This window comes from Aquarana catesbeiana, linkage group LG01 (genome assembly GCF_042186555.1).
Source record: "Aquarana catesbeiana isolate 2022-GZ linkage group LG01, ASM4218655v1, whole genome shotgun sequence".
NCBI lineage: Eukaryota > Metazoa > Chordata > Amphibia > Anura > Ranidae > Aquarana > Aquarana catesbeiana.
This window is the reverse complement of record NC_133324.1, coordinates 123,759,758-123,787,575: the sequence shown is the minus strand read 5'-3', so window position 1 is coordinate 123,787,575 and position 27,818 is coordinate 123,759,758. Positions and strand designations below refer to the sequence as shown.

Sequence of the window (27,818 nt, the reverse complement as noted above, 5' to 3'; positions counted from 1 at the left end):
ACTGCATATAAAGACTGATTTTACTGTTGTGTGTTTAGTAACACTTTAAGTATGCATACATTCTGTAGCCATTATGAGAGGTCCAACTTTTACTATCAAAATGTGTATTCATTTCATGCCATGGCTAATGATACAGGAGTCTGGGAAGTCCCTGCTCATTTATATTACACTCTCTTTCTATGTGTAAAAGGCTACAAAATGGAACAGTAGACGGTCTTATTATTTGGACAATCCAGACAGGCAGCACAGACAAATATGAGACTTCCATGGCAGCACCTATATACAGGACATTGGACAACAAAGAAGAAGCTGAACACTAATGGGGCAATCTCTCCTCTCTCCCCACTCTCTCTTGCATGCAGCAGAGCCTGAATGGCTTTTAGTGCTGACCATTGCATTCTTCTACTGTGCAGAGACTTAAAGTACGATGATATAACTTTAAAGTGTATTTCTACTTGTGCAGTCAAATTTGAGAAAACCCCACTATATGTTTGTTACGTGTTCCCATTCACACGGTATGCCTATTTTTTTTATATTTCTTATCTTTTACATGTTTCTCAGGAGGAGGTGTCATGGCTGACTGCAAGGTTTTTTGAACAATGTTTGAATGAGCCTGTTCCAAGTCTGTCCTCATCAACATACATAGCAAAAAACCCAGCCTCTACACCTTTAATCCTTTATTAGGATAGACAGTGTTCAAATCTAGTTACAATTGATAATGAAGATCTGCCTGAACAGTACAGGCGGGGTTAATTATGACAAACACAGTTGCCCAGCCCCCTCATAAACAAAATCAACTATGTAGTATTTTCTATGCTGGAGGGTCCAGAATAGAGCATCAAAAAAGGCAAGTTGTGATTTTTTAATCATTTTTCATGTTCTGATATGTGAATGGGGACAAATAACAAATATAAATTAGGAGTTATACCACTTTGGTTGTAAAAGTGGAAATACACTTTAAAAAATATGTTATGTTTTATTTTTTAATGACTACAAAACTGCGTTAATTAGTGTTTTCATATCTGACTGGAGTCCAACTTTAATGAAACTTCCTTTTTAAGAAGAAGAAATGAAGAAGGGAAAAAAAATTACAATCATCTAAAAATGCCAGAAAAGACTGTAGCGGCTGCTAGACAGATACTGAAGAAAACCAAGCTAAGGACGCTGACAGTGAAATGCATAGCAGTGAATAAGCTGGAAATGGAAGTAATTCTCTGGAACAATGTAAAACAGATTGCATAATAACATATTTTGATTTTTTTTCCAACTCACTTGTGACCAATCTCATGTGCAATGGTAAATGCAGAACCCAAGCCAATGTCTTCATTAATGCTGCAACTTCGCTCCGGCTCACACATTCCAGCCACCGAGGCCAAGCCTAAATAAACAGAAGGAGACACAAAGGGTCAGGCCAAGGTGTTTCAGGCTTATAAATGCCTGGATTCTTTTTAATAACCTCCACATATAGAAGGAGCAGTTGGCAAAAGGTTAACTTTCGAGCCATTTACAAAATCACTGGGGGGAATTTCACTTTGCAGGCTAGACATTAATATTTTTTGAACTGCAGTCAGTGCTGGAAAATGTCTAGACTAGGGGTTAGATTTATAAATTTTACTTCTGGTAACTTGGGACCACCTAGTAACTTGAGCCAGAAGAGGGAATTCAACAAAGTATTTCTAGTTTAACATTCTTGAGGCAGCAAAAATCAGAAGAAAAAAAAAACGGAAAAAGGGAAGTATCCACATTATTTTCTAAGCAGATCTGTTTGAGTTTAGTGTGTTCAGATTTTTTTTCTGTAGGAAACTACAGAAGAAGAAAAATAAAATACTGGACCCCTGGATAATACAATCTATGGAGTGTGCAGTATGTATACATCTTATTGGTTTTTGGCACACACATCTTTCAATAAGCCATAACCAAACGTTTAACAGATATAGCTATGGTCAATTGGGGTAAATCCTGATATCTCAGAATTTACTGAAGTAAATCTGAACCCTTAAGAACTGTGCTCATTTACAACTTTTTTTTTCTTTTTTGGTTTTTACATAAAATACTACATTTTTCATCCTTCTTTGCATCTCAGTGCCACTAATCCTGCAAACTCTTTCAGAAACTTTATGTCCCACTGCACTACTTGCTCTAGTGTTGGCTGCATATAATTTCTCTTGACCAGTTTCCCGATAGTGACAAGGGTGGACCATACCTGCATAATGCAAGGCAGCTTTGGGTGCATGTGACTACCCAGACCTACTTTATCACATCTCTACAAGTTATGCCACGTACACACGAGCGGAATGTCCAACAGAAAAAGTCAGATGGAAGCTTTTCATCATATATTCTGATCGTGTGTACGCCTCATCGGACTTTCTTTTTAGAAAATTCTGACGGACCTAGAAATAGAACATGTTCTAAATATTTCCGACGGAACCAATTCCTATCGGGAAAACCGCTTATCTGTATGCTGTTACGACAGACCAAAAACGACGCAGATCACAAAAAGCCACACATCATGCCACAATCTACAAAAATTCAACAACAGATTAGAATCAAAGTAATGTACATGTATCAGTCTAGGAAGGGTTTTAAAGCCATTTCTAAGAGTTTGGATCTCCAATGAACCACTAGGAGAGCCATTATCCACAAATGGAGATAACTTGGAACAGTGGTGAACCTTCCCAGGAGTGGCTGGCCTACAAAAATTAGTCCAAGAGAATGACGATGACTCATCCAGGAGGTCATAAAAGAAACCAGAACGATATCTAAAGAACTGCAGGCCTCACTTGCCTCAGGTAAGATCAGTATTCATGATTCAACAATAAGAAAGAGAGTGGGCAAAAATGGTATCTATGGGAGAGTTCCAAGGCCAAAGCCACTGTTGACCAAAAAGAACACAAAGGCTCATCTCACAGTTACTAAAAACATCTTGATTATCCCCAAGACTCTTAGGCAAATATTCTGTGGACTGATGAGACAAAAATTTTACTTTTTGGAAGGTGTGCATTCCGATACATCTGGCATAAAACTAATACAGCATTTCATAACAAGAACATCGTACCAACAGTCAGACATAGTGGTGGTAACGTGATGGTCTGGGGCTGCTTTACAGCTTCAGGACCTGGACGACTTACCAAAATTGATGGCACCATGAATTCTGAGCTCTACCAAAAAATCCTAAAAGAGAATGTTTGGCCATCAGTTTGTGACCTCAAGTGCACTTGGGTTATGCAGTAGGACAATGATCTGAAACACAACAGCAAGTCCGCCTCCAAATGGTTCAAACAAAGCAAAATGTAGGTTTTGGAGTGGCCTAGTCAAAGCCCGTACTTAAATCAAATTGAGATGCTGTATCATGACCTTACACAGGCTGTTCATGCTGCAAAACCCTCCAATGTGGCTGAAGTAAAACAATTCTGCAAACGCTTGATATCAGTTGTTGCCGCCAAGGGTGGCACAACCAGTTATTAGGTTTAGGGGGGAATTACTTTTTCACATAAAGCCAGGCAGGTTTGGACAGCTTTTTGCCTTAATAAATGAAACCATCATTTAAAAACTGCATTTTGTATTTACTCAGGTTATCTTAGTGTAATAATAAAATTTGTTTGATGAGTCATTTAAGTGTGACAAATATGCAAAAAAATTTAAAAAAATCAGAAAGGGGGCAAATACTTTTTCACAGCATTGTATGTTGCAAACTTTGAGATGAATTGCTTCTCAGTGCCTGCAACTAAAGAAGTCAGTGTGCGCTTATTAAGGATATGTGAATATTTGACTGTCCTTAGCATGGCCACAAATTCAGTTTAAGAATAAGAATTATTAACTGAATATGACTGACTGAATTTAAAAATATTATGTATTTGTTATTAATTACCTTCTTAGTTCTTTCTCCAAAGCTACGGTGACAGAGGCCATTTTTCTTTTAAAACTACTAGAATATCTCTGGAATCTGTCTTCTCCCTTTCATTTGCATGGACTGACACTGGCATTAGAGAGGGGCCTGCCAGCAAAGAAGAGGGAAGAGACAGATAAAAAGGCAAATTACTAAATGTATTTTTTCTTTTTTTTTTTTTCTTATTTCTTTAAAACAGCGGCAGGTCCTTAATATGAGACAAGATGGTAGTGTTTTGTAAATTAGTTTCAATTATGAAATTTGTCAGTCCAGAGTAGTCTTTCCCCATGAGGATTCCTTGGGACCTTACGGCTCCTCCAGAAGAGGAGGCCTTTCACATAAGGCTTATTGCACATGGGCCCCTGAGACCGTGCAACATACAGTAAATTCTGACACCCAAGTGCTGTGTCCTTCCACCAATTTACATGTATGGCTGTGCATGGCTGTATTCAGGTATACGCAGGTAATTGCATGAACATAAGTATGGTGTACAGGCATATGCAAAATACAGAACATTTACTATTTTACGCAAAAATGTTAAATGTTTACACAAGCACAGCCATTCATGTCAACGGGCAGCTGTACGCAAGAGTTGGGCTTCCCGGCTGTGAAAAAAATGCCAGAGTTTACAAAATTGTATGGTCTCAGGTGCCGAAGTTGTAATCTACTGTCTGAAGTCATGTCCAATTCTTTGTGGGCTAAACACATGTTTAAAATGACTTTACTGAAATCAGAGAGAATAGTGATAGCATAGGGTGGTAAACACTATCCAATAAATGCAAACCATGTCAATGAGAGGATTGCTTGAGATAATTGGGTCACATGGGGTTCAACTCACAAGTAAACTACAATGTTGGTAATGCTTCAGTGAGTTAAACTTTGGAGTGCTAGGAAGGAGAATCATGCACACCATTCCATATGTGTGGATGATGGCTACCAAAAATCTCCAAATTCTGTAAATGTGCATTTTACCAGGGACCACATTATTAAAGAAGATCTCCAGCCCACACAGTCAAACCTTTCTACATTTTATAAAACAGATTTTAAAAGATATCCTAGTAATTTTTGTGAAGCTGGAGGCTGATAGAGGCATGGAGACCAGTATATTTTTTCCAAATGTCTTCCCAAATAGTGTTTTTCTCCTAAAAATGTGGTGGTGAGCTATAATATGTAGCTGTAGCTAATGGCAGACACCATTCACATCTCTCACAGATCTAGGCACCTTTTCCAAACAGCTTAGCTAGTTTGGTGACCTCACTTTTCTTTGTTGAAGTTAAACAAAGCAGCTTTGTCACCAGCCAATTCCCAGCCTGATGACTGCCGCAATGAAGGAGTATCGTCATGGTGTTGATCAGTTATATAGATTGTAAGAATTTTAGCTGACTTGATTGCACAGTTCTACTGCCTAACCTTCGTATTAAACCCCACTGGTAAATTCCAGTCACTTCCTACCTCCTGCAGCCACTTGCAGGATGTTGACTGGGAGATCTTACAATGGCCACATGTTTAGTCCCATTTAGGAGCGTCTCAGGGGTCCATAATAAATATGGCCACCTCAGGTAGTGGTAGCACTATCTGTGCATGTGTGAGCTCTTGTAAACACACACAGGCAGTCACCTCAGTGACGCTAAGACTGCTAAAAATGCAAGCTCAGCCTTATTTGGTAAAATCCTTTGCGTGGCCGGCAGCACTGTGTTAAGTGACGCTGAGCCCACACTTTTAAAAGATTCGGTGTCAGTGGGGAGCCTCAGTCACAGCAACACAAACAAAGCTACTAGTAAGCCTTTCATTTGACTTCACATTCAACTTTGGACAGAATTCTTTAGCTCAAAAGCTTATAGCAAGAGTATTTCCATAGACCTTCCATGACACCAACACAAATAAAATAAAAAATATGCAGCTTTGGTGGTCCGAAGCTCAAAAACAACTGAACTAATCTGATTTACACACTAATTTTAATCAAGGAAAAAAATGGGACGGCTGTATTTTACAGCAGAAGCAAATGTCAGGGCCATATATTCATATTTAGTGTGTCTTGCTTCCTGGAAAAATACACACTTGGAAGAGAACACTCCCAAGGGGCAAGTGAACTCCTCCATCACTGAATACCAGAATGGCCGTAGGACACAGTGAGCCAATGCCATGATTGTTCAGCACTTGGAATAAGAAATAAAAGCATGATCTGATTGGCATGTACTACGCTTCCTATGAAAGGAATCCGTGATTTTTTTTTTTATAGGTTGGCATATCAAAAATACAGAGGCCCTATAAAATCAACAATTTGTAATGTATACTCTACCGAACTTACACTCCCCTGAATATAGTTTCACCTGTAAAACCTAGCGAGGTAAAGAGTGTGCCTGATGTAAATGAGTCCTTTGTCTCCGTGTGCCCAGACAATGGACAGTGCCGGGATAAGGTCACCTACAGCCCAGGGCAAACATGTCAAACTGTGCCCCCCAAGATGTATGAGCATCATGTGTCAGCAAACCCCCCCCAAAAAAATGTGGGCAGTAATCTGCATGATTACCCCTCCCAGTACAAATCTGCCCCTTGCTGAAATTCCCCCTCCCACCACAAATCTCAGCCCCCTCCATCCCCTAAATCCCCAGCTCAAATGCCCCCCCCCCCAAAAAAAATCATCCCTAATAGCACAAATCTTCCACCCCTCAAATTTCCCAAACATTCTCTCCCCTACACTCTAATTCCCCTTCCTAGCACAAATATCCCTCCCCATCCCCGTTCCTAACACAATCACGGCCCTGACAATGAACTCTAAGTATTTACATTTTCTTAAAGAGGACCTGCAGTCTGCTTACATAATTTGTAATAAAATAATCTTTCTCATTCTGAAGCTTCCCTCCAACCACTTTTTATATTATTTTATATATACTGTGATTCTGTACTTGCCAAATATGTTGCAGAAATCTCCCTTCACTAAGTCTGGTTGCAGCTATTTTAACTGTGGGCAGCTGAATCTGCTGCCTGTTCACTTCCTGGATTTGCACAGACACACAGAGGCACACCTCCAGCCCTGCAGCTTTCAATGGCCCTCTTATGACTCACCCCCCCCCTTTTGCTTCCTGGTAAACTCTCACGAGAGTGAGAGAAAGAGCTGTGCATTATGTCATAAGTCTAGGCTAATGACCAGACAAGAAACAAGAAGTGGGCTGTATAAGGTATTTATTGGCAAAAAAAAAAGTTTTACTATCTAAAGTTAAAACAACAAGGGCAGATTTAATAGATGGAAAGTTAAAAAAATGACTGAAGGTCCGCTTTAAGAAGCAGTAAGGATTCCTTTACACCACATGTGTGGGTGCTACATTGGCAGTGGCAGTACTTTACTTCAGCGCAGTGGGCTATGCTGCGAACCACCACAATGCAATGGCACTGCAGTGATAAGAACTGTATTAAAATGTCACTCCTAACATTTAAATAAAGTTGTGGTTAAAAAAGCACACAGTGCGACCCCCGGGGTTCCCTGTGTTTCCCAGCACAGGCCAGCAGCTGTGCAATCAGTGCGTCTTGCTGGTGTGAAAAAGCCCAAAAAGAGCTTTAAACCAGGTCTTCCCTGAACATTTTAGCTGCTTGCACTGTGAGTACTGTGTGTGTAATTAATTCTCAAAGATCTTCAAGGACCACAAAACAGACTCCAGAGTTGGTTTTTAGTTGGTTTCTAATAGCTTAGAAGCATCTGGTGTGTATTTACATTAGTGGGCTTTAAGGTTGCCAAGCTTTTGCGTTAACAGAAAATAGCTGATATCTTAGTGTCTCTGTTGTAAAATCCGAAATTAATTGCCTCACATGGCCTATAGCTACAGAGATGAACGAGGGCTTGTTTTAAAGTGATTTTGCTGTTTGTTTACAATATGCAAATACTTTAGTATGTATAGTCTAAGGGCAGCCATATACGGTGTGAAATTCACATGATTCCCCCGTCAACACAGACCATGTTGACAGGGGAATCCCACCTGCCGAGCCATTGTCTGCTCGGCAAGGGCAAGCGGGAAAAGCTGTCCCTGCCGGGAGAGGACAGTGATTATTTCCAGCCGCTACCGATAATCGTTGGAGAATTTGGCAGGCCAGTTGTACCCAAGTTGATCGATTGATCAACTTGGTACATTCAGCCTGCCCATTAACGGTTCAAATCTCGGCTGGTTCCTGCTGAACTGGCCAAGATTCAAACCATGTATGGCCTGCCTTAGAAAAGATTTTGATTCTTTTTAATCCAAACTCTTCAAATTCATATAGGGAAAACCCAAAACCAAGAACTAATAAACAAACCCTTTACACTTAAGGTTCAGTAATGTCAAATCTTTTTCAAATATTTTTAATCAGCTCAAACAACTCAATCGATCAAACCTAATCACAAATGTGCCATACTCAGTCCCTCTCTATCCCACTATTTGGCATTGTGGGATAGACTAAATTCCCATTACTTTGAATATTCTCAATCCCCACCAACTTCTATACTCATAAATCCCAACTTCACCCTAGGAACATATGCAGATGGATTTAAATGGTGGACAAAAAAGTCTAATAAGACTTGCTAATGTCTTTACACTACTGGTACCATATCAATGGATGCCTTACAAAAAATGTAAAATATCACAAAAGAATAAAAACACACTTGTGAACAAATCCTACATTTCATTATTGTGATATTTCCAACTTTGAAAACTTAAGCAAGCGGTTTGATGAATAGTCAGGGATTATATCTTCTCCTTGCCAACTTTCCCTCATCTTCTAATGAGAAATTACCATATATGATTAATGGCAATTAGCTGAAACAACACACCTTACTGACTGACATTTAATAACAAGAAAAGCATCCCTAATATCCCTTAAAGTGGAGGTAAACTCCACTTTTGAACTTGCACCTACAGATGAGCCAATATATTCACAAGTGATGGTGCCGGTGACGTCAGCGTCGATTGCGCTCTGAAGGGACAGCATACCCGTGCCGTACTTTCAGGGCTTCGTTCGTGGGAGTGATGTCACCGTGGCTCCAGCCAATCACACAGCTGGAGCTCATAAACCCAAAAGGAAGACCGGGTGAAGATGGCAGCGCCGGGTATCTGTGACAGTGCTGCACGGAAGGGATCCGCTTTACAGGTAAATCTGTCATAATGTGCTAGAATGCAGTGCATACTAGTACATTATGACTTAACTCTACAGGGGGGCCCAATTAATTTTTGTTCAAAGTGGCAGTTTACTACCGCTTCAACACCACACTTTTTGAAGCCAACTATCATTTTTTTTAAGACAGTAACACTTAACTGATTACAATATTTACATAAAGCTATTTTCTTTTTATATGTATATCTAAAAATAACTGAAAAGACAAAACATTTGCTATGAATGACTTTTGCATGATACATTGCAGCCAGACACAGTAGCCTTTTCACTCTCCTAGGGCACATTGACAGGTTCATATGTGTGCAGTGCATTTTATGTGCGTTTCATTTTTATGCATGTTTTATTATTTATTTATTTATTATTTATTTCAGGTACTTATATAGCGCCGTCAATTTATGCAGCGCTTTACATATACATTGTACATTCACATCGGTCCCTACCCTCAAGGAGCTTACAACCTAAGGTCCCTAACACACATTCATACATACTAGGGACAATTTAGACAGGATCCAATTAACCTACCAGCATGTCTTTGGAGTGTGGGAGGAAACCGGAGTACCTGGAGGAAACCCACGCAGGCACAGGGAGAACATGCAAACTCCAGGCAGGTAGCATGGTTGGGATTCGAACCAGCGACCCTTCTTACTGCTAGGTGAGAGAGCTACCCACTACACCACTTAGGCGCTTTAAACACGCATTTGTAGCCATGCTTCCATTAAACTCTATGAGAACACGTTTTGATGAAAATACATCCTGAATGCTGCATCATTGATGCGCTTTAATCAAACTGTGCGTTCTCATAGAAGTCAATGGTAGCATAGCTATAAGTGTGTAAAAAAAGAACAGTGCAAAAACTGCACCACACACATGGTAACCGGCACTTAGAAGTGGACACCAATGGTGGTCCCTCTCTAAGTTGTAGTCTAATTTAGACTCGAATAACACATTGTTATGGCTGGTACTGTTCCAAAGGCAATGGCTAACTTGAAAGTCAGGAAAATGAAGGCTTTACTAATGTTGAAAGAAAGTGTACAGCCAAAGCTGTATGACGACACACCTAATATTGAGTAGGTCCACCTTTTCCACTAAAACGGCCCCTTCTGCCCTGAAACATCAAGGCATGGACACCACTAGACCCCTGAAGGTATACTGGGTATCTTGCACTAAGCCGTTAGTAACAGATCCTTTAAGTCCTGCAACTTGAGAAGTGGAGTCGCCATGAATTGGACGTACACATCCCACAGATGCTCAATTAGATTGAGATATGGAGAATTCGGATGAAACTTCAACACCTCAAACCTCATTGTTGTGTTCCTCAAACGATTTTTGAAATATTTTTTGCAGAATGGCAGAGCGCATTATCCTTCTGAAAGAGGCTACTGCCATTAGGCAATACTATTTCCATGCAGGGGTGTAATTAGCAACAATATTTAGGTAGGTGGTATATGTAACATTTAAAAAAATGTCAGAACCTATATTTTCCCAGCAGAACATTGCTAAAAGCATCACGCTGTCTCTGCTGGCCTGCTTTCTTCCCATACTGTGTCCTGGTGCCATTTCTTCCCCAGGTAATCAATGCACACGCACCCATTCATCCACATGATGTAAAGGAAAACATGATTCATCAGATCAGGCCACTATTTTCCATTGCTCTGTGGACCACTGATGCTCACGTGCCTATTGTAGCCACTTTTGGCAGTGGACACAGAGAAGCATGGGCACCTTGCCCCATACATAACAAACGGCGATGTCCATTTTTTCTGCTTTTAACACCACATCAACTTCAGGGAATCACTTAAAGGAGAAGTACAGCCAAAGCTTGTTTGGCTGTACTTCTGTGGATCACAAGAGTGCAGTTCGTTCTGCTCTCCTGTGACCCATTTTCAGTAGACAGTGAGCTGAAGCCCAGTATCGACTTACATCACAGAGCCAGTCCAGGCTCGGGCAAAATTGTGACAATGAAGCCGGGATCCGCCTACATGCCTGGACCGGCGCACGGCTCAGCCTCTCAGTGAGCCACTGAGAGCCTGAACTGGCCGCTCCCGCCCCCTGCACAGCGCTCCAGTGAGCACAGGGGGGCAGAGCAGAGAGTGATGACTGACAGTCACCAGCTCTCTGCTTGGGGAGCTCTGAAAGCTGAGTGACCGGTGGTGTTTGATCGCTCGGTTCTCAGTGTTGGAGCTGGTAGGGGACAGAAGCAGCATCGGACCGATGATGTATCCACCTAGGTAAGTATGATTCTGAAAAAAAAATATGTACTTCTCTTTTAACCTGTCAATGGTGGTAAAGTTATGGCTGATCAGTGTATTTTACAGTTGCAACGCAACATAGAAGTTTGTTTATCTATTTCCAGCATTTTAAGGAAATCAACTTTTTAATTTCATGCTAGAGTCAGTTAATAAGGCCCCTCAAAGGGAAAGATACCGTTAGTCCTTCACATGCATGAAAGCATTTGTTTCTGGTAGTTTTACATTTACAAATATAGGAACATATTGAATCATATCCATGACTAAAGATTCATCAAGATAATTTTGCCAACCCAAGCATTTGTCATTGTGGTGTTTTGAAGTACCCAGGACACTTACCTAGAGTACCACAAGGCTTGTTTTTGTACGTACAGATGTCATACCTGTTAAAACATAAGTGATTAGAAAATGATTAAACTGTAGTTGAAATATTAAAACTTAATTATAAAGCTACCAGAGGAACAGCATGGACACACATCTAGCAAGTGAACTAAACATCTGGCTCTGTTAACACCTACTGTACATGGCCTAGACACGACACAGACTCTCACAAGAGGGAGCTGTTCTCTAATGAAGCAGTTACATTCCATAAAAAGGAAGGAACTTTTATAATCTACATAGTCAGGACTTGTGGGAACATGTATGTGAATTTATTAATTATATCGTAGATGACAATTGTATTGTAAAGCGTTTGTTCCTTTTCTTTTTTTTGTCTTTGATTTAATTATGTGTTCATATGCATCACTTTACACAGTTTTTCCTGCAAGCATAACACAAAGTTGCAGCGGGATCTATAGGGTGCATCTAAGAACAGAGTCAGACATTCTTGGTACATATGCATAATAATGCAAGATGACAGTACAGTACAGCAACATAACGCTAACAAGCATTTTCTTTCATTTGCTCCCTTTTGGCCTGTTAAATGTACAATTGGAAGAGTTTTCTTGTATCTGATAAGCACACAAAAAATTGACCTTGTCATAAATTTAGAGTTTTCCCATATCCTATACACCAGTGTTTCTCAACCTTTTTTTAGTCAAGGCACTCTTTAAAATTCTGCACAATCTCAAGGCTCCTCATTCTAAAATGTAAAAAATGACATGAATAGTTTTACATAACGTAGCAACATCCCCACACGTAGGACACTCAACATTAGAGATGATTTATACTTCCAAAGCAAAAACACCTTTACACACGGATACTAACTAGTATTCCAGTGTTTCTCTTCTCACTCAGTTTCTCTCCTTCACTCTCCTAACGTTACCCAAATGCTGACAGAGGGGTGCAGGAGAGAGGCAAACAAGGATGCTGTGCAAACGTCCGACGTCCTCCTTATCAACTGATGATGTCATTGGTTGGTAGAATGCCAGTGGGTAGAAGGTTGTAATGGTGCACAATAAAAACCTGTGGCTTTAGGTAACTATAAGACAGGCTTGATCCACCCATTGGCTTGTACGGAATTGATGGGCAATTATTAGGCATTTTGCCAAGGCACCCCTGAAGGTGCCAGGGCACCCTGGTTGAAAAAGGCTGCTCTACACACTTCGTTTGATATTTTAAAGTGTCTAGTTAGCATTCCCAATACGTTTTGGGCTATTGATCAATCAGTCATTACGTTGTAAAGATGAGGACAGTAGGAGGAATAAAAAAAATGCAGGAATAGACAACTGAGCAGAGCTGATACCAATCAGCCCACAAAAATGCTGTATGCTGTCAGCCCACAGCAGAAAATTAGGAGCTACGTGCATTCCTGGCAGATCAATACACATTATTCTGTACTTGCAAGATCTCTAAAGGGATAAAACATGGGGAGATGTGAATAAATTGCCTTTTTTTGTATTTTTTTTTTGCCCTGACACTTTAATTTTACTGTACTGGAATATCCAAAGTATTTAAAAAAAATCAGAAAATAGAACTTGAGAGCAAAGTGGCTTAGTGGCTAGTATTTCTGCCTTGCAGCACCAGGGTCCCTAATCAGAACACTATCTGCATAGAGTTTGCATGTTTTCCCTGTGCTTGCATAATTTCCTCCCACACACCTGCATTCCAAAGACATGCTGGTATATTAGCTGGCTACCTTCCAAATAGTGCCCTAGTGCAGGGGTAGGCAACCTTGGCCCTCCAGCTGTGGTGAAACTACAAATCCCATCATGCCTCTGCCTCTAGGAGTCATGCCTGTGATTGTCAGGGTCTTGCCATGTCTCATGGGACTTGTAGGTTCAAAACAGCCGGAGGGCCGAGGTTGCCTAATATGCAAAAAACAGGTTGGTTAAAACCACAAGAGTACTGGATGACATAATTTAGAGGTTGGCAGAAAGGTTTAATGTGGTATAACTTTCTTCATAGAGGATTAGATCAAAAGAGGGACAATGCAGGAGGGAAGAGGGGCAGAAGGATTTTATTTCTAAAAATGAAATGGTCCTTCCAAATGTGGAACAGTTGGGATTTAGGGATTTATATATACACTATATTGTCAAAAGCATTGGGACACCTGCCTTTACATGCACATGAACTTTAATGGCATCCCAGTCTTATGCTGGCCATACACTATACGAAAAATAGGACAAAATTCGGTCATTTAGACAGTTTGTTCGTTTTTCGGCCAGTTAATGGGCACAAAATCGATAATCGTTGGGACGTTTTTGAGCCGAAAAAACGAAGGACAAGATTGGAAATTTTTTCTGGCGAACGAACGATAAATTGAAAGGTTAATGTGTTTTCCATCCGAACTGTTTGCACTAGGTATATGTATAAAAACAAACAAAAAATGGATTAATTTATCTGCACTGAACGATTTATCGGTCATGACATGATGGCACTATTGTTTGCTCTTACGGCTAAATGTTCGTTTATCGAAAATGGGTTCAGCCGATTTTTCGTATAGTGTATGGCCAGCATTAGTCCATAGGGTTCAATATTGAGTTGGCCCACCCTTTGCAGCTATAACAGCTTCAACTCTTCTGGGAAGATTGTCCACAAGGTTTGCATCAATGGGAATGTCTGACCATTCTTCCAGAAGCTCATTTGTGAGGTCAGGCACTGATGTTGGATGAGAAGGCCTGGATCGCAGTCTCTGCTCTAATTTATCCCAAAGGTGTTCTATCGGGTTGAGGTCAGGACTCAAACAAGGTCCATAAAGACATGGATGAGCAAGTTTGTGGTGGAGGAACTTGACTGGCCTGCACAAAGTCCTGACCTCAACCCGATAGAACACCTTTGGGATAAATTAGACTGCGGGCCAGGCCTTGTCATCCAACATCAGTGCCTGATCTCACAAATGTGCTTCTGGAAGAATGGTCAAATATTCCCATAGACACACTCCTAAACCTTGTGGACAGCCTTCCCAGAAAAGTTAAAGCTGGTATAGCTCCAAAGGGTGGGCCAACTCAATATTGAACCCTACATACTAAAGCTGGATACACACTATACAATTTTCTGTAGATTTTTTCCTTCAGATTTACCAAAATCATATAATATGAGGTCAAACCTTAAGAGTTTCAATTTGTTCGCAATCAAGCAGGCTCCTGCACTACATGGTTTTGGTAAATCTAAAGGAAATCAGACAACAAAAGTTGTATAGTGTGTATGGGGTCTAAAGCCTTGTACACACGATCAGATTTTTGGACGACCGTTCGTCCGTTTTTTTGTTGCATGCTAGTCTCATGTCGAAATTGAAGAGGCTACTCACCAAACAAAAATTCTCGTACGACAGAGTTCAACTTCAGAAGTGACGTAATATGATAAATAGTTTTGTTTGTATTAATTAAAATCATACAAATTAAATGAAAATCGGACGAGTTCACTTATGACAAAAATGTTATAGTCTGCACATCCAGCTTTTGTCGGATGAAAAATCAGAATCGGCTGTCGAAAGCAAGATCGTTAGTCGGACAAAGTTTCACTTGTGATTTTCGTATTGTGTGTACGGGCCTTAAGACTGTGATTCCAATAAAGTTCATGTATGTGTAAAGGCAGGTGTCCCAATACTTTTGGCAATATAGTGTATATTTTATACGCAAATCCACAAACTCCACACAGATATGTATATGAAATATAAACTCTATGGATCAAAATCTACCACCACTCAAACTATGAAAATCTAAGTAATCCCTCCCTCCGTAACATTCTAATACTGTCTTGTATGAATAAAACTCAAAAATTAGACAAGCAGACTAATGTAATTTCAAGTCAAGTCCACTTCCTGCCAAAGTAAACCAAGTCAGCGTAAATCTATGTGTTGAGTACGTCAATGTGTATATGTGAGTACAGGTGAGCGAGACTGGGTGTAGGTTTCACTATACCTAGCCAGCTTTACTGAAAACTCGCTATTCAGTATAATTAACCTTAAGCTATAAAACAGACTGGAGAGAGCTAAACAATTGGAGCATGGCAGTGACTCCTGTAATTCCAGAAAAAAATGCAATTTGAGGGCATGGACCTCACTGCTCAAGAATTAGAAGAAAGGTTTTCCAAACTGCCCCGTACATCGGTGCGCTATAAAACACTTGGAAGGAGTTTGCATTATTTTGTTAGTGTGTAGCATATTTGGTCACAGTTGTGTACTGCAGTTCCAATGGTCAAACCACAAATCAGTTTAATTATGTGCCAGCAACTGGAGTGTCGGCGTTTTCAGCAAGCCGGTGTAAACCGCAGGCTACAAAATGCTTACAGAATGTGGACAAAAGCCAAATGGACATAGGCCAGCATAAAAAAAAATAAGCTAGGCTAGATCCTTATAATGGCCTGGCGCTTAAAAAAAAAAAAGCTTTTCTTTTGGTTTTAACCATTTTATACTCAGCTACCCATTGACCACAACAATAAACTTTTGGAGAGCTCTTTTATTTCTGACAGGCACGCTATGCTGAAGCATTATTTCAATCACTAGGGACCATATTCACCAACTCTAGACAGAAAGAAAAAACTCACAGGTGAGCTGACAAAATGTCAGGAAATGACCACTTGGCATTTCTTTGTGCAAAGCACCTGCACTGAAGTTTGAAACACAATCCCCTGCACCTGCTTTATTCCCAGCTTTTGTGTCTGATTGTATGTGGGTGTGTTCAGTAGGAATCACCTCATACAGTCTGCAAATTTTAGTCTGTCCAAAAATGTAGCCTGTTCAGAAAGCAGACAGTCAATATGCTGGACAATACTTTGAGATTGTACTGGGCCAAAATCAAATGTATTTAAAACAAAAAATAAAGATTACCTAGACCCAAAAACAAAACAAAAAAAAATATTGCAGCTGAACAGACCTTTTTTTTTTTTTTTTAAGAAAAGTGTTTATTCAGATCTTTACAGTACAAGCGATGCACATAGACAATTAGTGAAAATTGCATTATTGTATGGATTGACATAGAAAAAATGGTTTGTTAACATTCACAGGAGAGAGATGAGCAAAACCATTGCATAGTATAACAATAGGATACCGGTTTAGTAGCAATAGAATTCAATATAGTTGCTTAAGGAGGTCCAAGGGGGGGAAAGGGGGGAGGATTTGGGTGGGGTCGGGAGGAGGGACCTCATCTAAATGATTAGATTACATAGTGTAGATGGTGAGCATCGGTCGGGAGAGCACCAGTGGTCCATTGTCATGGAGCGGCTGCAACATCAATGTCCCGATTGTCATCTAAGAACTCTGCTCCCCAAGCATTTATCCATCCCGACCATATTTTGTCAAATTTGCTAGGGCAGTTTCGATTAGTATATGTAATCTTGTACATTGGCCACCGAGTTCAGTACTGAGCGCCATGAGGATACAATGGGAGGTGTAGCGTCCTTCCAATGGAGGAATATCTCCCTATGTGCATAGAATGTGGCATAGCTTAGGAATAATCTGATGTGTCTGCCCCAAACGGCTTAGGGTCAGTTTCTAAATCTAGGGAGGTAATCTGGCAAAGATTATCCACTATCTCTGACCAATAGTCCTCGAGGCAGGGGCAAGACCAGACCATGTGAAAGAAGGAGGCAGCTCTCAAGTCACATCTGGGACAGGCTACCGGGCTATTAGGATTCATAATTGTCAGTCGTTTCAGAGTATAATAGGCTCTGTGGAGGAACTTGACCTGCATGAAGCAGTCTCTAGCTAAGATCATATTGGTGACAAAGGTGGATACACATTTTTCTCATTCGTCCTCTGTCAGTTCAGGAATGTCCACCCTCCATTTGTCCAAGGTTTTTTCCAGTTTCTTTGTAGGAGCTATGGACAGACAGAAATATAGGGAGGATAAGGGTTTGTCTATAATCTTTGCAATAAGTAGCCCCTCCACAGAGTCTGATTCTAGGGTAAGAGATGGCGGGAATTGTTTCCTATATGCATGGCAGAGTGGATAGTAACGGAACAGCATCCACCCCGGTAGTGAGTAAGCATCCTTAAGATCGAGAACGATCTCAGTTTACCGCTGGTGACTATGTGCTTTAGTTTCACTATCTCCTTTCCCGCCTAAAGCTGTGGATCTGGAATTTTGTTCATATGTGGGAGATTGGGGTTTCCCCAGAGGTGAATATGAGGGAAGAATGTCCCGGGGGAGCTAAAGCGGGTCCTAGCCCTGTGCCATACCGAGATTGTTGTGCGCATTCATTCCGTGATGCCAGGGTGAGATCTCGGCCCTCTGAACACCACGTTGCTTAGGGAGGAGTATGATCCCATAATGGCTGCTTCCAGGGTCACCGCTGAGTTTTCAGCTTAACAAGCCTTAGATGTGGTGATTGCATTCATTTTCTTTTTTCAGATATTTTCTTTATTTTCACATAGATCTAACATAACCAAGCTATGGACTTTTGAAAGTTGTAAAAATGCTCAACAATCCCACACCTTTAGGCGTGATTCACACCTATGCAGGTTGCAGTTTGCATATTGCAGGTGCGTTTTTCAATACATGCTTTTCATCCATTGATGTCTATGGCAGTGTTTCTCAACTCCAATCCTCAAGGCGCCCCAACAGGTCATGTTTTCAGGCTTTGCATTATTTTGTACAGGTGATTTGATCAGTTTCACTGCCTTAGTAATTACCACAGCTGTTTCATCTGAGGGAAATCCTGAAAACATGACCTGTTGGGGCGCCTTGAGGTCTGGAGTTGAGAAACACTGGTCTATGGAACAAAAAAACAGAAAAAAGTCCCTGTCTCTTTCCATAAAATGCACAGATGTGAACTACATCCATAGGAAACCATGTTAAATGGACTGTGGTGTGTTTCTGCAAAACTGAAAACTCGCTAAAAAATGCATAGGTGTGAACCAGGCCTTACACAGAAGATTAAAACTTCCACTTCCTTTATATAATACATAAATCATGAATAGGGTAAAACAGATGTCACCATTCACTCCATCAAACCACCATGCCCACCACCCCTATATCAGTTATACCTAAATGATCAGACCAACATTGATTTGGATGAAAATTGGCCATAGTGGCCATTTAGTAACAAATAACCAATGTAAAACATTCATTTAAAAAGAACCATAAGGATAAACAATAATCATTGAGCTTGACGATCTTTGAAGGCACAGAAGGATGAGCTCAGGCGTGTTAGCAACTCCATGTGCCCACGCCCTCCAGGAAGCTGACACTCCGCAGTGCTAATCACAGGTAGTGAGACATTTATCGATCTGTGCAGGGAAACGTGCCGAAATGTGCAGGGAAATGTTTCACTATCTGTGATTAGCGCTGCGGAGTGTCAGCTTCCTGGCGGGCATGGGCACGTGGAGTTGCGAACACGCCTAAGCTCATCCATACACAAAAGGACCAACCATTGTTTCTGTATCGGAGGAACACTTAAAAGTCCCCAGCTGCAAGACACTGGCTCAGGGACAAACCCACTCTCCTTAGATGCCTCCATGTCACAACTTCCCAGTTAACCCACCATTAACTGGACATTCTCCATAGGACACCATACCATAGATTTGTCACTAGGTGATATCACTGTTAATCATAACTGCCTCCAAAGATCCACATATGCCTATTTTCTTTTTTTTTTTTGTGCTTCGGGCCTATCTGGAAGAGCAAGCTGTAATAGCTTAAAACTGATCACCACTATAATTCGTCACCTCCTCAATGCCACCAAGTTTTGTATCCCTCTTACTTGGAAACACCCGCAGCCACCGACAATTGATCTCTGGCTTAACAGGGTGGAAGAAAAAAATAAACTGGAGGATCTTGTGCTTATGGCATAGCATAAGCCCGAACAGTATTACAAAACCTGTGCAATGTGGAACATGTTTGTCTACTCGGAAGAGGGGAAAGCTCTCTTTGACGTATAGATGACTGAATAAAGCATGTTCCGTGGTACCCCCTTTTTCTGGTTAAATAAAATATTTGAAAAAAAAAACTGGCCTCCAGGGACAAAAGAAAAAAAAACATTTGGCCCTGTGGTGGATCCCCTTTCCTGCTGCAATGATTACCTGTTCATTTTGCCTAGGGGTGATAAATAAGATGATGTACCTACTTTGTTACTCGCTCCCCAAGAGCTGGCAGATGCCTCTTTTGGCTAACACTCCAGAATGTGGACAGGCCCTCGCCATCCTCCCATACAATGCATGACTGCTGGCACTGCACCGTACAGGAAGATGTTAGAGAGCTGTTAGAGAACCAGTCAGGCAGTGAAGGGAAGAGGTTTCCGGTGATTATTTCCACAAAGAGGAGGAAACCTTCAGAAATGAGGAATAAGGTAAGTATGTCACCTAATTCACCATCCCTAAACAAGCAGTTATCCCTTGCAGTGGGGAAGGGGTCAGTTAAAGTGTTTATGACACAAATATAACATGTCATGGCTGATAGTACAATTTAGCAGAAATTATAGACGTTGATAAATGTTTAGTCAATTAGCTTTCAGATCTTCCACCAATCGGTACCCAATAATAATTAGATCACAAAATGCAGTACATAAATGAGTAAAACACAGCCATTGCAAGTAGTAATATGCAAATAAAAAAAGTACATTAAATCTACTTTAAATAACACATATACTGTAGTTTAAACATGTAAGCTAATATCCCTATGATGGTTAATGCCATCTTTAAAATAAGAGCAGAAAGGTCTAACCCATCAACCTTTGCCATCATGTTGTATGCTGGGAGTGCAGAGTACTTCACAAGTTGGTACAAAGACTTACCCATCACTCATTTAGCTATACTTAATTAGGGTATCAACTGATGACTTTACTGCATTATATAACATTTCTAAAACTCTTTTTTTTCAGCAACACTATACTTCTAGAACGTCATTAAAAATGATGTAGGTTTGGTTGGTGAATGACTTTTTTTGGTGGATGCTTTACATTGTGAGTAAACCTATCCTGTATATAACCGAGCCATAAATACCTGGGGTCATAATGTTACCCTGGTGAGTTCCAAGCTTTACAGTTTAGGTTAGGTAAGGCTGTGTTCAAACAACCTTCAACTTGTGCAAGAGCAATGTATATAGAAAGTTTTTGAAAATACTTGGAAAGTTTTAAACCTTTAAAGCACCATTCAGCTCCAGTTTGGGAATATAAACACAGATCTTAATAGGAGTGCTAATTTTCACTTAAACAGGCTGCTAGCAGGCTTCAGTGCTACTTGAAGCTTGTTGAAAGCCTGCTTGCTGCATGTATGAAGTGACAGCAAGCACTCTAGATGTAGATCTATGTTTGACCTCTACCTACTAAATTTTTCCGTAACGTGGACCTTTACTTAACTTTATTGAACCACAAGCCCTCCACCTTCACCTAGCAATCTATACTGTCAACTTTTTGTGTGTTGTTCATTTAACCTGACATCTACTCCACTTCTAAAGCCTCCTAGGATATGCATGTCCCAAATCCCACATGGCATCAGCTTCAATACAGAAGAAAGTGGGCCTTGCTTGCATCATCAAGGGGCTGGTTGCCTGAACCAGGAAGAGACAGCCAACTTCCGATAATGTCGGAAGAAGAGATAGCCATTTCTCTTTATTGCCAGAAGCAAAGATTTTTAATGCTTGGCCCAAACAAACTATTTAAAGTAGACGTAAACCTGGAGTTAGGCTTTAAAAGGTAAAAGGGGATTAAAACAATATGTGGGTGGGGGGTGTGGTGAGTCAAGTCCCTCTTTAAAGGATTCAACAAAGCTACATGAAGTTTGTAGAAAGCTTTACCCATGCAATGTAAAATCTTGTTGTACATACCATTCTTATAAAAACTGAAGCCTGTATGTCCAAGGCCCAAGCGCCAGCCAAAGCAGCAGTAGTATATTTGTAGGGAACTGCCTCTATAAAGTGCACTTTTGGTGGTTACAAATGATGAGTGGACTTGATACTTATTCTCTCAGCTTCGATTATTCTCTATAAATGTCCAGAAGCTGGTACTCTCATAAAGAAGTGTGGGACCATGATAATGTTCTGTGGCTTTTATTTTTGTTTTAGGTAAAGATTTGAAATTAAGCATCCTTTGCTAGCGATCACTGTAGTCATTATGGGCTCTTAGCTATGTCTTAGATTTGAAATACATAGACAAGAATGTTATGTCTAGAAATAAATGCTTCCCCTTGGAGCACACTTTTATCTCAATATCTTTTGCGCTAATAGTTTTCAGAAAGAACATAATCGCTTGTAGACATTAGCATCTGAAGCACTGACATTTTCCGATGAGGTGATCGTCTAGCGTTCATAACATAACAATGTGGCAACCGATACCGATGCTTACACACCTGAACGTGATTCATGTGCCACTATTTGATGCAGTGACATAATCAACCACAAAACTTCTCACTCACTGCAACTAACAATCATAGTGCCTTCTGAAACAAGCATAACACTACAATGCATCACCTAAAACTGATTCTCTAGATAAGGATTTAAATCAACTCCCTCGCACATTAAAATAACAAAAAAAAAGAAGTATAATACCGTAAAAAACATTTTGATGTTTCTTTCATGGACTTTGTATCACAGTGATAAAGTAATGTAAAGAAAATCTCCCTGGTCTAAAATGCACCTAGCACTCAAGAACACCATAAGAAATTACTGATAATATCCCTTTTATACACTGTTTTTAAAGTTCTGTTGTCATTTCACAAACTAAAAATCGAAGGAATCTGTTGCAAGTGCGGCAATAGAACAAGGTGTTAAAATTTAAAAATAATGGTTTGTCAATGTACCAAAAGTCCCAAAAAATCTGTATCTGAATGCAGTAAGGTGATTTGCGGCACGATGCATTACAAGTGTGTTGGGGTGCTATTGAAAATTAATGTCACTGTACTGCATTAACGCATGTACTGTGCGCTACTTCAACATAAAGATTTAAATGGTCAGCACATCCTGCTGTATATTTAGCACCTTTCAGGGTGAGCGGGTACCTGTTTTTGACAGGTACCTGTCCCCACTTCTGGGAGATCGTGCCGCGGCGCAGGGTCATTCAGAAAGTGCAGTGCGTTTCGCACATTTGCAGTAGGGAACCGGCTGTGAAGCTGCAAAGGCTTCACTGCCTTTTTCCCTTGCAGATAATGCCGGTGGCAGCACCCGAGAGCCAATGTAAACATCAGCTGGGGTGCCGACATCGCTGGATTCCAGGACAGGTAAGTGTCCTAATATTAAATGTCAGCAGCTACAGTATGTGTAGCTGTTGACTTTTAATTATTTGCTGGGGGGGGGGGGGGGGCAGAACTCCGCTTTAAGAAAACAGATTTTGTAGAAAAACTGTTACAAAATTTTCTTACCTGGAAATTCTGCCAGCACTAGGGCCGGCCATACACGGTTCCATACTCGGCTGGTTGATCAATCTGCCATTCTGCTATAGCCACTATCGATAATCACTGGCTTCTCCCGCCTGACACCCCCCCCCCCCAGCCCGCCAGGAGAAGACAATTGCCTAGCAGGAAGGATTGCCGCATCAGCACTGTCTGTGTTGATGGGGGAATCTAGCGAATTTCCTTCCTTCAACCCGTGGTCGGCCTAAGTCACTGCCTCACAATTATTATCAGCATTGTTGGCCTGCCATGTGTTCTTCTTTAATTGACCATTAGGTTGTTTTTCTGATAGACTTGACAGGCAGCCCAACCCCAAGGCAGTGGCTTGCTCTGCAACAGGAAAGGGTTGATTTACTAAAACTGGAGAGTGCAAAAACTGGTGCAGCTGTGCATCGTAGCCAATCAGCTTCTAACTTCAGCTCATTCAATTAAGCTTCACCTAAAAAAACTTGGAAGCTCACTGATTTCTATGCAGAGCTGCACCACATTTTGCACGCTGCAGTTTTAGTAAATCAATCCAGAAGTGTTTTAACATGCTGATCTCCAAATAAGAAACTTTGCAACAGATTCATAAAAAAACGTATTTGCTAGAACACTCTATACAATAAGGCATAGTGCCAAACATACTGAAAATTGATTTAGGGTTTACATACAAACATATAACATGATCAATGGAAAAGTGGCAGTCATGCAAGCCATAACCCCAAATTTTAATAACTTTGTTTTACATGGAACACAGACCTGCTTAATAATAAAGAAAACAACCTCTTTTCATGATTTAGTTGCCTAAAATGCACTTTCTGCTTGATAGGACAGAAAGTGTTACACCACAACAGTGCTCCTACACCCAAAATAAAACAGACCTGTTTTATTCACTCGTCTCCAAAACTAAATTCTAAACCAAAAACAACTGACTGCAGCCAAAGGGAGGAAATATATAATATAATATATGGTATAACAAAAATAACTTTTTCTATTATTAGTTACGTTTGAATTTAAAGATTGCCACAAATATCTAAATGTCTGGCTTATGAATACCATTCTGTAGTAGCGGTCTTCCTGTCTGTGGTTCCAGAATAAGGACAAGGATGGTTTTGAGCATGACTATTGGTGAAATAATATTTTAGTAGATGGAAGGGGGTCAACACTAACATTTAATTGAAATAATGGTTACTGTACAGTAGTGTAGCACTTTCCCCCTAAGGAGATACTGGGTGTTTTGGGTCCCCTGTTCTTGTGCCTACGACTGCATACAGCACCACACATTCTGACACACCCGAATGGGTGGGGGATATTCATTGCAGATGTATATTTAGTAACCTGGTGGCAAAAGAGATATGACACAACAGCAATGATACAAACAACAGTTAAACTATAGCAAGGAATATATTGGAAATAGGTGAACAATAGGCAGAAATATACTGTAAAAACAAGCAATGGGTGTAGAGAGCCATGTCTCCTTAAACCTCTGTCAGTTATGCCACTATTAGTTCAGCGGTCTGTAACATACTCTCTTCTGCTGACTAGCTCGTTGGGGCCCCGCTGTTATGTTGGAGTGCTCAGGATAATGTTCCTTTAAGCCGATGATGACACCAACTCTGGTCCCTTTAAACTCTGATAAAGTCACTGGCTCTCACAGGCAACACTGTCCTTCTTTTGTAATGTGGATTTGGCCAGCAGGCTGTCACCAACTTCTTGTGTTAGCAGGTGGTCTCCCTCTGTATTCTGAGTGAAACAGAGCTGGTCTGTGTCTGCAGCGTCCTTCCCCCTTGATCAGGCAGCGAGCTCTGTCAGCATCCATGGTGCTCTCTGATGTCCCAGAATGCCTGTTGCTGTGCCTCTCATGTGCAGGATGAGAAATCTGCTAGCAGCCTGATGTGCAATCAGTCTTCTCTGAACAGCCTCCAGACTTCTTCTCCCCAGGCCAGGAAAACAACAGAGCAGCATCTCTCCCCTTTACCCCAGTGTCTTTTGGGATTAAGGCCAGGAAAACTACAGAAAACCATTTCTCCCCTTTGCCCTGTTGTTTTTTGGGATTTGCTGTTTACTCCTTCCAGCACACCAAATTAGCTCAGTCTGTTAGAACTACACCTCCCACAATCCTTGCGTTGCACATCCTGTGTGCCTTCCTATTGGGTAAAGAGCAGGCTCAACACTGGGTGTACACAGCTCTACAATAACAGTCCCTTGCTGTTGCTGTTGCTGTTGCCATTGCTGTGCCTGTGTAAAAGTCTCCTCCGCCGCAAGACACAGAATTCTTTTGCTGTCAGTGCTGCAGACTGGGCTATAGCAGTATTTGGCTTGGAGACATTTTTATAATGGTCCCTATTAAAAATAAAACAAATAGGCATCCTATATTACATTATTAAAATGGACTGAAAGCAACGAGATGGCCTATTTTTGATGGTGAGTCTGCCACTTTTTCCTGTTGTGTGGTTTAAAAAGAGTGTAACTTTTACTTTTACTGCTAAAGGATTTTGCCACCAGGGATAAATGTAACAGGAAAACACATGCACCCCCTTCTGAGATATGAACCCTACGGGAATTTTGCAAGACACTCACAAGCTCCCAGCGCAAGCATTGCTCATTCAGTAGTACCCATTTCCTGGAAGAGGCATTCTTTTATCATCACTGTTCACACCTCCACTACGCAAGGTTCCCTCAGCGGTGTCCGCAACACAATACATTTTGCTCACTCCTGTTTTGCACTTCTTTCCCCAGTGTCTGCATTAGCTTCTTTCCCCATACTGTCAGCAGCAGCTCTCCTGGCCGCACTAATTCTTCAACATTTCACTCCCCAGCATCCGGGCTACATTCTATGCCAGGTCCTCTCTCACTCTTTAGCAAATTCTCCTCTGTCCACATTACACTCTCTGACAACACCCCCTCCTCTTCTGGAAGCCACTTCCTTCACTACTGACACATTCTCTGACAGCACCTGCTCACTGAGTGCAGTAGCGTCTTTTGCAACCCTTCTCAGACTATTCACAATACTTTTGATCCCCTGTGCTGTGTATGGTAGCTTAACTCCAAGCCCTGTGGTTGTTGCCTTGCTGCCATATTTATGTTTAAGTATCTCTGGAGTTTTGCACTCCCCATTCTTTACAATGCTACTCTTTCTGTGGTAGGCAGTCTGCTAACGTTGCTTCTAAGCTGCCATAGCATACAATCCTGCAGGAGTTAAAGTGTTACTAAACCCAGGACCCTGCATTCACATTCACTTCACATCTGCATATGCTGTTGTGTGTGAAACTTGATGTGGACTGGCTTGGTTTTATCTCTTACGTAAATGTGTGATGTTTGTAAGGACTTGACCCCATCCAGGGGGTGGGTCTGACACTCCCACATTTGACAATTAGTCATATTACAATACATATACAAGAGGGATGCAGACAACAGTCATGTTGGCTCTGAGGAAGAGGCTGGTCCTCGAAACGCGTTAGCCTTCTGGATTTTAACTTTCTCTTACCACATGACATTATGCAGTGAGGATTGGATGACTTTGCATTATGTGATGAGTTTGATACATTTGATATCTTGTGAGTATACTACTTACATTTTTAGTAATAAAGCAATGGTTTTGGGATAATGCACTAGGTCTGTGCGTCCTCTCTTTCTTTTTGTGGTTCCAGTTGTCCAGACTCCCCCAGTCTTAAGAGGGCAGCAAGATGAGGTGTAACCATACCAGCCAGGATGGAAGTACGGCCTACCTAGATTGTGTGGACCCACTTCTAAGTGCAGGAGGTTTTTGTGTGTGTGACAATCTGTATTCACTAGATCTGGTCTCCCACAGTACAAAGAACATGGGAATTCAATTATTTTAGTAAATACAAACTGCTAAATACCTTTTCTCATCAGCAGTATATAGCAGTCTTATGAGTGTCTGGTTAAAGCTTGTAAGAGGAGTTTTCATTCTACTGTGACTCTCCTGTGAGGCTAAGAATAGTATATGTGCAAAAAACAAATCGCATTTAAAGCAATCCTCATTAATGTCAATCATATATTGAAATAACCATTGACCAAAACAGCTGAGAATAATAATAAAGTGCAAAATGTGCTATAGTGTTAGCATACATAAATATATAGAGCAGTTTGTATAAAGTGCAAGGTATACTAGTGAGTGACCAAACATTAACAAACAAGCAGTTTAAATGGTCCCACATTCATTGCAGGGTAGCCCCTGAACAGTCCTGTGAAGAATAAACCACCTCAGCAGTGAGAGGAAAAAAAATTAGTCCATAATAGAGTATCAGAAGGAAGAGAGAGGAAAGTTCCATAAACAATGCACCACTTCCAGGGGACAACCGAAAATTCCACGGTCAGTCAGATCACACAGCCCACAAGGTGCATGAAGAGGAAGAAGATGTCTATATGAGAGTTTCCCCGTACTCCAAGGAAGTATCAGATGGACTCTTACCCGAACTGATGGACCTCCACCTGCTGCAGATCCATACACCATTCTACAACCACGGTGGTCCTAGATGGAATTTTTCTGCAGCGTCTTCCAGCATAGTATTCCTGGGATTGTTTAATCCCTAAAGCTCGCATGACACTCCACCGTACGGTGTCTGTGTCCACCCTCTCCGGAGGAAGTATTGGTTCGTTCCAGGCTGTAGACGGAAGATACACCGGAGGACTCGGAGCCATCCACAGTCCCTGCAGAGGGCTAAGTCTGCCTGCCAGTACGACCTTGCCAGGTCCATCAGTTCGGGTAAGAGTCCATCTGATACTTCCTTGGAGTACGGGGAAACTCTCATATAGACATCTTCTTCCTCTTCATGCACCTTGTGGGCTGTGTGATCTGACTGACCGTGGAATTTTCGGTTGTCCCCTGGAAGTGGTGCAT

The 27,818-nt window shown here is 41.1% G+C and overlaps 1 protein-coding gene across 1 annotated transcript in view; it reads right to left on the bottom strand.

The window, feature by feature from the left end:
• ADAMTS6 (ADAM metallopeptidase with thrombospondin type 1 motif 6) overlaps positions 1–27,818 on the bottom strand; it is a 504,558-nt gene that overhangs the window by 249,978 nt on the left and 226,762 nt on the right. The window contains exons 8-9 of the mRNA XM_073623564.1: positions 11,611–11,654; positions 1,273–1,378 (exon numbers count right to left, since the gene is read on the bottom strand). Coding sequence (XP_073479665.1) covers positions 1,273–1,378; positions 11,611–11,654 — 150 coding nt within the window. The remainder of the gene's footprint in view (positions 1–1,272; positions 1,379–11,610; positions 11,655–27,818) is intronic.